We start from the raw sequence: 9,885 nt of genomic DNA on the forward strand, positions 1-9,885 counted from the left end.
CGCGTCACACTGTGTAGCAAAAATGAGTAAAATATACTATACTATACATCATATAATATAGTAGAAGCACTAATATAAATATACATGGTGAGAAGAGAAACATCTACAAACGTAAACAAAAACACCACATCAGCAATAATATTCTAGACTATACAATGTACAGGTGAGACAAAATAAAAGCACACCAGAGCATCTACCAAATTTCTTATGCTACCAATCATAACAGAATAAAACAAAAAAAAATGCAATTTTTTTTTCTTAGATCATTTTGTAACTGATAGCGGTAAAAGTGAAAGTATAAATAAGAACGGCGGATGAAATGATGTTGTTGTTGCAACGTAAAGTAAAAGAGTAGAATAAGTGGTTGGAGGAGGAAAAAACCTACACTGGAGCTGGAAGAGATGACAAGTGGAAGAGAAGATGGCGGCAGCGACGAAACAATCAATAGTAGTGATGGTTACAATGATAGGCTCGAGGTGAATGAAAAAGAGAAACAAGAAAAAATGTATGTGCAACATAATAAGCAAGAATGTGGTTCATTAAACGAAACATATAATGACGGAGTGGTGGTGTATGAAAAAACGTGAACAGTAGACTATATTATATTCAATGTAGTATGGTCATATTATCAAACACACAAATGGCTTCCAATTACAATATGTTTATATTTCCAAATGTGTTGTTGCATAAGTTCCAAGTGGTGTAGTGTAATTGTTGTGAGAAAGGGAAGTGGATCCAATATGGAAATGGATGGAGAAAGGTGCTTTAGTAGACCCGACAATAAACAAACGGTTGCGAAGTGCATGTGTAAACTATACTATATGGCAACATTATAGTATTGTGGTTGTTGTGACCTAAACATGTCATCCAATATTTTCCAAAGAATAATGTGTTTAGGCGTTTGCGGAAACATAAGAAACACTCAAATGTAAAACCATAATAATATAGCGGTGCGTCAAAGTAATAGAATAGACCATAGATAATTTCTGAAATAGTACACAAATTGAGTTGTCTGCTGCAGTAAAAAATGGAATATTAGTCGCAAAGCTTAGTAAAATCAATAACTAGTCAGTAACCCATCAGTAAAGAAAGTACAACATAGGAGTTCCGTCCAATAGGTCATTACGGGAAATAGCCGGTGTTGAAGGTTGAGAAGGCTGCAACTGCATCGCTGCAAGTGACTAACCTCTGAGTGAGGCACACTGATTCAGGCTTCGTGTGGCATTACATTCCAGTAGGACAGCATTGCCACACAGATACCTCTGCGAAATATAAATCATGTACGTCAACCACACAAACAGAATATATGCCCAATAACAAAACACATTAGTACCTAATCTATAATATACCAATTACATAAAACAAACTGTAGTCTTTACCATTTCAATTAGGCTTATGGTATAGACATCATTCTACTAAATAAATTGTGCAACATATCTAAGAATTTTAAAAAATACTAGTAACCTATAGTACTAATAGTTCTAATATACTATAGACAGAGCATGCACAACAAACTTCACAATGCCGCAACCAATTATTTCAACTAAAATTTCCCATTTACTATAGACACAACATGCACAATACGACATAATCACACACACAAATACATATAATAAATTATACTATTACATTGTCTCATATAGAATAGGCATATATAATTGAATAAGAAGAATATTATAGTATGCATGTCTACTATAAGCCAATATGAATAAAAAAATACAACCATAGCTATACAAGTGACAGCTAACATTTTCTATTTATTATAGGCAGAGCATTCACACTATCCAACACAATCATAGAAGCACATACGTATATAAGTCACATTATTTTAAATTCTTCTAGGTAACAATACTATGAACGTCTCTCATATAGTATAGTCATATCATCACACAACATCATTGTCTCCCCAACCCCTAACCCAGAACCTTCTGTTGGAAAAAAAATATGAAAAAACAGCGAAAACTGATCGAATCTGAAAAAGCAAAGGTGTTACCAATTTAATTTTTGTCAATACAGGACGAGATCGGTTCAAAAATAAGACTATGAAATCAAACCAAACTTACCTTGATTCATTAGCTTTGGAAAATCAATGCCGCCGTGAAATTGAAAGAACCACCGAAACCCTAACTTTCAAATATCCTACTTACATCACACGACCGAACCGTTCATTGCTAATTTCAACTTTTATGTTCTCGAACTCAGATTTCCACGCACCCTCTTCGAATCCATCTTCTTCGTCTCTAGCAAGAGTTTAGAAAATAAAACAACTTTTTTAATTTCCAAGATTAAGAGAGGAGGCACTCGTTCACGTTTACACGCGCATGGAAAAATATTTTTGGAACTTTCCATAACAATATGTAATATATCATAGCCAAAGTAATGCTATGGGTATAAGCTAAATTCCTCTTTTTCTTATGTACATGTGCCCCAATTTCTCAAAAATCTTCTCAATTTAAACACATATCACTACATGAATAAATATAATAATAATAATAAGTATATGTTGGTTCTCTATATTAAAATTTAGACTACCTAATTACAAAAGGGGCATATGGTAAAATACTCCCGGACAGTAGCTCTGACAACCATGTTTCCTTGTGTTTTTACATATTTACAAATTTTTAAGTTATTGTGTAATTTTCTCGCAAATCGCTCTTTTAAAAAAGGGTGAATTTGTGAAATGACCAAGTTTGGGAAAGAAATTAACTGCAGAGAACTGATTTTGACATAATGTATTATCTATCAATGGTGTTTCATTTCCACCGGTTTTACCCTTGATTCATACAAGTTGCGGGTGACTTAAAGATGTGGAGATGACGTTGACAAAATCCAAGTGTGGCCAATAATTAATGCAAACTATCATCAACAAAAGGAAGATAGCACAGCCACATCACATACATATAACCACAAATATTTCATTAATTCTACTTCATATCACCAAAATAATATAGAATATTAATTATAGATCAACCCTTAAATCTACATACTAAAATTTATCTCAATTTGAAACTAAACTCTAAATATTAAACCTTAAACCCTAATCACTAAACCCTAAATCCAAATATAAACCATAAACTCAAATATAAACCTAAATCTAACTCCAATTTTTAAATACTACACCCTAAATGGATCACTAAACCCAAACTCAAATATAAACTATATTATATATTTATAATTTTAAAATAAAATTAAAATCTGAAAAATATATATAATATTTTGTGATATTAAACTATACTATATAAAGATGGAAAATATCATACTAAACTCTAAACCCAATCCCTAATTACTAAACTCTAAACTCTGGCCACTAAATTCTAAACCCAAATCTAAGCTATAATATATATTTAAAAGAAAATAAAAATCTGAAATATATAATATTTTCAAACACTATACATACATAGTATGGAACATTGTATAAAATAGTATACAAATGTTTGTTCTATTTATATTAGTTGAGCAGCATATGTAAAATAGTACAAGAAGAGATAAAAATACGTGTTGATGAAAAAGACGTTCTTGAACTAGACATGACCCAAACATTGTCAAACATTTGAATAAAACTAATTTTATATTACGAGCAATCATACAAAATCGCATAGAAGAGAAATATCAAATTTGAAGACATGACATATAAACCTGAAACCCTAAACTCTAGTTTGAAAAGGAAATTACTAAACCCTAAACGCTAACCACTAAACCCTAAACCCAAATATAAACCCTAAATCCTAAACCCAAATATAAACCCTAAACACTAATCACTAAACTCTAAACCCTAATCACTAAGCCCTAAACCCAAATATAAACCCTAAACATTAATCACTAAACTCTAAACCCAAATATAAACCCTAAACCCTAATTACTAAACCCTAAACCCAGAGATAAACCCTAAACACTAATCACTAAACCCTAAACCCTAATCACTAAACCCTAAACTCAAATATAAACCCTAAACTCTAATCACTAAACCCTAAACCCAAATATAAACCCTAATCACTAAACTCTAAACCCAGATATAAACCCTAAACACTAAACTCTACTCACCCACTTAAATTCTAAAACCTTAGACAAACCCCTAGTTACTAAATCTAAACCCAAATAACTAAAGTATAAACCCAAACAAAATCAATATAATATGTTGTTAATTTTCTCAATGTACACGACATAGTATGGAACCTCTATAAATAGTATAGAAGTACTGGTCCACTCCATTTACATTTGCCAAATTACTAAATCCTAAACCAAATATAAACCCAAAACCCTAAACTATAAACCTAAATCTCAAAATCTAATGCAAACCTCAACTTCACCGCCATTCCTCTAAATAATAGAATTTAGATTTTTAAACTAGAATTGGTAATAATGAAGATTCCAAATAATCAAATTTGTTAAACATTAAAAAAAAAATTTCATATTACAATCAATCACCGAAAATGACAGTGAAAATAACTATTGAATTTGAAAACATGGCATGTTATTACATTTTAAGGAATAGTATAGCATTTCGTCTCAAATAATATGGTATCTTTACACAAATAGCTACCCTAAAGCATATATACTATACTATTCATTTCACCGATATATAGACAAAGAGTTCATCTTCTTCAATTCTTCTTTCTTAGACATGCTGATACACATTCATTTGGCTCACTCTCATTATTCTTTACCACCATATAGAGATCGCCTCCATCTCCTCCCTTTTTTCTGACACAGCGACACTTTACAGATCCGCCTTCGTTATTCTTCATCAGTGGATATCTATCATGGATCTAACTCTGATGCGATAATCCCAATCTCATTTGCAAGATTTAAAAGCGAAAACAATATGAAAACAAAAGCATGATTGTGAGAATCAGTGAGTTAAGAGAAGGAGAGAAAAAATGAAAGAGTTGGTGTGTGTTCTTACCGTCTACACCTTCATCATCACCTTTTTTTTACCACAATTGATTGTTCTTCTCGTCAGAAGAAATCAATTCAAGAAAAAATCTGGGAAAAAGAATTTCACCTACCGTAAAGTTACCAAAATAAAGCACATGTGAGAGAATGTGTGATTTTCAAGGACCACACGTTACTTTTGAGTATTATTATTATTATTAGATTTTCTTTATTTTTTCTTGCAGGTTTCAACCGGTTGCATGTGAGGGCAATATGACAATATTATGTATAAGAAGAAGAGTGTATAGGTGATGTAGGTTTTTTGGTTAGTCATTGAATTATAATTTGTTTCATGGTTATACAGCCCAATTTCCCAATAACAAATCCAACTAGCAAAAGTTATTTAAACATATTCAAAGATATATATGTTGGCCCATAAATTATTTTTAATGGCCCATAACATTTTTTGTACAACCTATGGACCAATTCACCAAACAGTACTAAAACGTCGACGTTTTGCCAGTTTCTCTACCGTTGTATGTTTATGGTATGCGATACCTCAAAGATGCACAATTTTACCACAACCTGAGAAGATGGCTGGGATTCGCGTCTTCTCGCGAAAACTCCCAACTTTCGCTTCGATTTTGTTCCAAAACCTAACTAGAAATCCTTCAAGACATCGGATCTCCTTCTTAAATCTAAAACCCAACACTCTACACATCACTCCGCCGAAACCCTCCACGGTGTTCGTCGCCCAGTTCCACGACGGGAGGCCAAGGGGTCCTCTCTGGAGAGGTAAGAAGCTGATAGGAAAAGAGGCCCTTTTCGTGATCCTGGGTCTCAAGAGGTTGAAGGAAGACGACGAGAAGCTCGAGAAGTTTATAAAGACCCATGTTTTCAGATTGTTGAAGCTTGACATGTTAGCTGTTATCGGCGAGCTTGAACGACAAGAAGAGACTGCGCTTGCTATCAAGGTCAGTTCTCTCAGGATCTTCGTTTTCAGCTTATATTTAGTTGCGCTGCTTTTAGCCTGGTTTCATGTGGGTGCTTTTTTTTTTGGTGATTTGTTGAGCACTACGATCGTATATCCCGTCTGTGTATATCCTCATTGTCGCGGTTCGAGAGAATTTTGCTTAGATGTACAGTTTTATGGAAGTGCACATGAACTGTTCGACGAAATGCCTTTGCAGAGCTGATAACTTAAATCATAAAGTTTTAGACTTTACTTCATGGGTGATATGCGCATATTCTTGTAGTTTGTGTCTTTTCCTATTATGTTGTTAATGATTGGCTTCTTGGGAATACAGATGTTCGAGGTGATCCAGAAGCAGGAATGGTACCAACCGGATGTGTTTATGTACAAGGACCTTATAGTATCTCTAGCTAAGAGTAAAAGAATGGATGAAGCCATGGGCTTATGGGAGAAAATGAAGAAAGAAAACCTCTTTCCGGATTCTCAGACTTACACTGAGGTTATCAGAGGATTTCTCAGAGATGGATGTCCCGCTGATGCCATGAATGTGTATGAAGACATGTTGAAGTCTCCAGATCCGCCCGAAGAGTTGCCTTTTAGGGTTCTGTTGAAGGGGCTTTTGCCGCATCCGCTTTTGAGAAACAAAGTGAAGAAAGATTTCGAGGAGTTGTTCCCTGAGAAACATGCTTATGATCCCCCTGAAGAGATTTTTGGTAGATGTTGAGTTGTGTATGCACAAAACACTTTTAACTCTTCCATCAGTTTTTTCACAAAATTGTTCTCTTAATTTGTGGTCTCTCCACTTATGAAATTTTAATCTTTTGGCACTTAAATCTTATCTTATTGTTGATCAGTTCGAATCTTGTAATGCATATAACATGGGAAGGGTTTGCGACAGTAATTCATGACTTTGTGTGCATTGTGCAGGCTCTGAGCAATAGTAATAGGGGAAGTATATCTTGATCAAGATCCAGAATTCTCTTGAAGAATAATAACCAGATCTGAGCAAATGGAGAGAAAAAAGAAAGTCAATAGATAACTGAAGTGTTACCTAACAACAAAAATACTCTTGGAGAGAGGACTCAGATGCTTGTTCTGATGCTTCATACTATTAGTCAAAGACCAATTTTTTTTTTGTCAAACAATCATCTTTTTCTAGATAAGATTCTATGCTGACAAGTTCTCCAAATTTCTTTTACTGGCCTCTCAGGTTGTCGAAGGGTCCTCTTTTTATTATTTCTTCATCAACAATTTGGTAGAGATTTATTATTGTTGATTAAGTAGATGAGGTTTCCTGTTCTTGTCCTCGTGGGCGTGCCGGAGTGGTTATCGGGCATGACTAGAAATCATGTGGGCTTTGCCCGCGCAGGTTCGAATCCTGCCGCTCACGTTTTTTTTTGTTTCCCATATGCCGCACATTAAGTAAGTGCCATGTTGATTGGTTCACCGCACACGACCAAATCCATTACGAGTATCTCGAATATTATGTGATATTATTCTTCTTATCCTTTACCATATTGTTAAAAAAGCAAGAAATATAAGTAAACATTATGGCATCTACTTGACGAGACAAGGAGAACATGTTTAGCATGGGATCAAAGCTATTTGACCATTCTTTATAAACGTGACATTACTGGTGAGAGATCTTTTGAAAATGACGTGAAAATCTTCCCGCCGTTTAATCTTCTTTTTACGACATCAGTGGGATGAAAGAAGCTCCAGTACAATTTTGTTTGGCTATTTGTGATCAAGAAAGGTTGGAAACATGTAGAAGTCCTAAATATTCTTTCCTTTGAGATTTTTAGTACAGATATGTCTACAAGATTTGTTAAAATTCCAAGAATATTTTGACTACAAAAAATACCACTAAATTTTTTCTAACTTGGTAAAGTCGTTAAAAGCAAACCGAATTAACTAAATCTAAAAGCGGTTAAAGTCTTAAAGATTAGTTTCTCTTTGACTTGTCATGTGATTATAGTAGCAAGCATTGTCACTGTCTACAGTCTATATATATACCCACTGATCTTGTTGTGGCTACTCACCTTATCAAACTATCTTCTTCTTGGTTCTTCATCATCTTCTCTACACATTTCTTCTCTTCAAAAACTTATTAGTCTTAACTCTTAAGAAACAGAAAGTAGAAATGGAAGGTAAAGGGAAAGTCGGATCATCTTCTTCTTCTTCCTTCACTAATCAGCTCTTTGGCCCCAAGGAACCTTCTTCCTCCTCCAACTTCAGCTCCATTTTCCCTCCTCCCTCCAAGGTTCTATTATTATTCTTATCTCTTCTTCTTTTTTATAGTTCTTCCTGTTACCTTTTCTGATTGGTTCTTGAATTTTATTCTTCGTGTTTTCAGGGAACAACAGGAAACATGATCTTAAGCTCCAAACATGGGTCCCTGGGTCAGTGGAAAAGTCTTTCTCCAACTTTTTTTGTTTTGGGAACTGTTTACTTAAACGGTTAAACCTCAGAAAACTTGTCTCCCTTCTTGAATCAATATGGTTCCTTTTGCTTTACATTAAGCCAAGCTTTGTTAGAAAACCCTCTGATTCATTTTTGAATCAAGAATTGTCCAAATTGCTTCATTTTGCGTGAAACTTAGCAAAATCCATACCGTTCTTAGCATTTATATCAGAATAAATTCAAAAATTTTACTCTGTTTTCTATCCATCGTAAACAAACCTCAATACATAGCTATATAATGCGAAGAACGGATCAAAGATTCTTCAAATTTTGTTTGTCCTCACAGTTCTTTAGTCAAGAACGTAAATCTGAATCCAGCTGGTCTACCGAATATATTATCTCCTCCGTTTTGTGGTTTCTTCACAGGCCAATGCCAAGAATCTGCAACCTGCAATCTAAGTTCGTCTCTTTACTACGGTGGTCAAGACGTTTATTCTGGATCAACAAGCAACCATACTTACCATACCGTGCGTCCTGATTATATATATTCGTATTGCTAATGATGCACATAATCACTTAATATTTGATTATTTCAGGGTAAAGATAGATACTTGACTTTGACCAGAATGTTTAATCATTTCAGGTTAACAAGGCTCATTCCAGAGGAGACAGTGAGGCTAGTGAAAACAACTCGATGGACGCATCTAGAGGAAACTGGTGGAAAGGCATATATTCTCTAACATAATGATTTCTGTTACAGTTCCATGTCTTTCTTTGTTTTCTTTCTAACATTTCCTGTGTCTCGCCATTTTTGCAGGTTCACTCTACTATTAGAATCTTCTTTACAAAGTATCAAGAACATCTACTGGAAACAAAATGATTTCGGTCGTATCTTTCTTTGTTTGACTTGTGTGAAAGAAATTGCATCAATGATGCTTTGTTAGTGTTTCTGTAAAATGTTATATCAAATATTAGATTTTGTAATTTAAAACGTTCAAATTGTCATGAAGTGGCAATAAAATATGAAAAAAATGAAGGAGAAACACAGATGATGGATTATCTCTGGCCATCTAAGTGATGGAATGTGGACCTCAAATCTTTAAAGACGAGAAGTATTGTAGAGATCCAGAAGAGTATTAATAAATAAAATCATAGTGAACAAGAAACACATAAACAACAACTAACAAGTTGAGAGGGAACATAGCTGCATGTGCATGAAAGCTTCTTTTATAGTCCTTCTCAACTTGTCAATAACACATATCCAAAAAAAAAAATGCCATGATATCCCAACTATAGGTTTGGAAGCTTGATGTGTTTCATTAACTTTGTAAAGTATATATACATGAGTCTTGAATCTCTTGATAGGATAATTAGAATAAATAATTATAAGTAAACCGAGATGCCCTGTCAACACCAATCTTGAAACAAGTATCTTGAAATAGTGTTTTTGGTAACGGTTTTGTAAGCACATCTGCTAGCTTATCTTTTGTTGGTAGATATGTTGTCCGTAGCTGGCCAGACTGGATTTTCTCTCTGATGAAATGGTAGCTCAAAGCAACATGTTTTATTAGGGAGTAAACTATCGGATTTCGCAGAGGTAGGTAGCTCCAGTGTTGTCGCAATATATCACTGAGATT

At 34.2% G+C, this 9,885-nt stretch overlaps 2 protein-coding genes and 1 non-coding gene across 4 annotated transcripts; all 3 read left to right on the forward strand.

The window, feature by feature from the left end:
- The first annotated feature begins 5,407 nt into the window (after window positions 1–5,407).
- Window positions 5,408–7,150, forward strand: LOC106352756 (protein THYLAKOID ASSEMBLY 8-like, chloroplastic). Of its 2 annotated transcripts, XM_013792387.3 has the most exons (3): window positions 5,408–5,846; window positions 6,180–6,574; window positions 6,773–7,150. In XM_013792387.3, exons 1-2 carry the CDS (start codon window positions 5,466–5,468, stop codon window positions 6,567–6,569), a joined length of 771 nt encoding a protein of 256 aa, XP_013647841.1. In that variant the 5' UTR covers window positions 5,408–5,465; the 3' UTR covers window positions 6,570–6,574; window positions 6,773–7,150. The 2 variants fall into 2 exon arrangements, with proteins under 2 accessions (XP_013647841.1, XP_013647840.1); XM_013792386.3 differs by lacking the exon at window positions 6,773–7,150 and having other exon boundaries at window positions 6,180–6,746.
- Window positions 7,151–7,153: 3 nt separating this feature from the next.
- TRNAS-AGA lies at window positions 7,154–7,235 on the forward strand. The gene has a single exon. It is a non-coding gene; the product is annotated as a tRNA-Ser (tRNA).
- Window positions 7,236–7,880: 645 nt separating this feature from the next.
- On the forward strand, window positions 7,881–9,232 carry LOC106356683. Its single transcript, XM_013796419.3, has 5 exons — window positions 7,881–8,108; window positions 8,202–8,247; window positions 8,675–8,775; window positions 8,892–8,973; window positions 9,066–9,232. Exons 1-5 carry the CDS (start codon window positions 7,989–7,991, stop codon window positions 9,080–9,082), a joined length of 366 nt encoding a protein of 121 aa, XP_013651873.1. The 5' UTR covers window positions 7,881–7,988; the 3' UTR covers window positions 9,083–9,232.
- The last annotated feature ends 653 nt before the right edge of the window (window positions 9,233–9,885 follow it).

The sequence above is a fragment of the Brassica napus genome, chromosome C3 (assembly GCF_020379485.1).
Source record: "Brassica napus cultivar Da-Ae chromosome C3, Da-Ae, whole genome shotgun sequence".
In the NCBI taxonomy this organism is placed as follows: Eukaryota; Viridiplantae; Streptophyta; class Magnoliopsida; order Brassicales; family Brassicaceae; genus Brassica; species Brassica napus.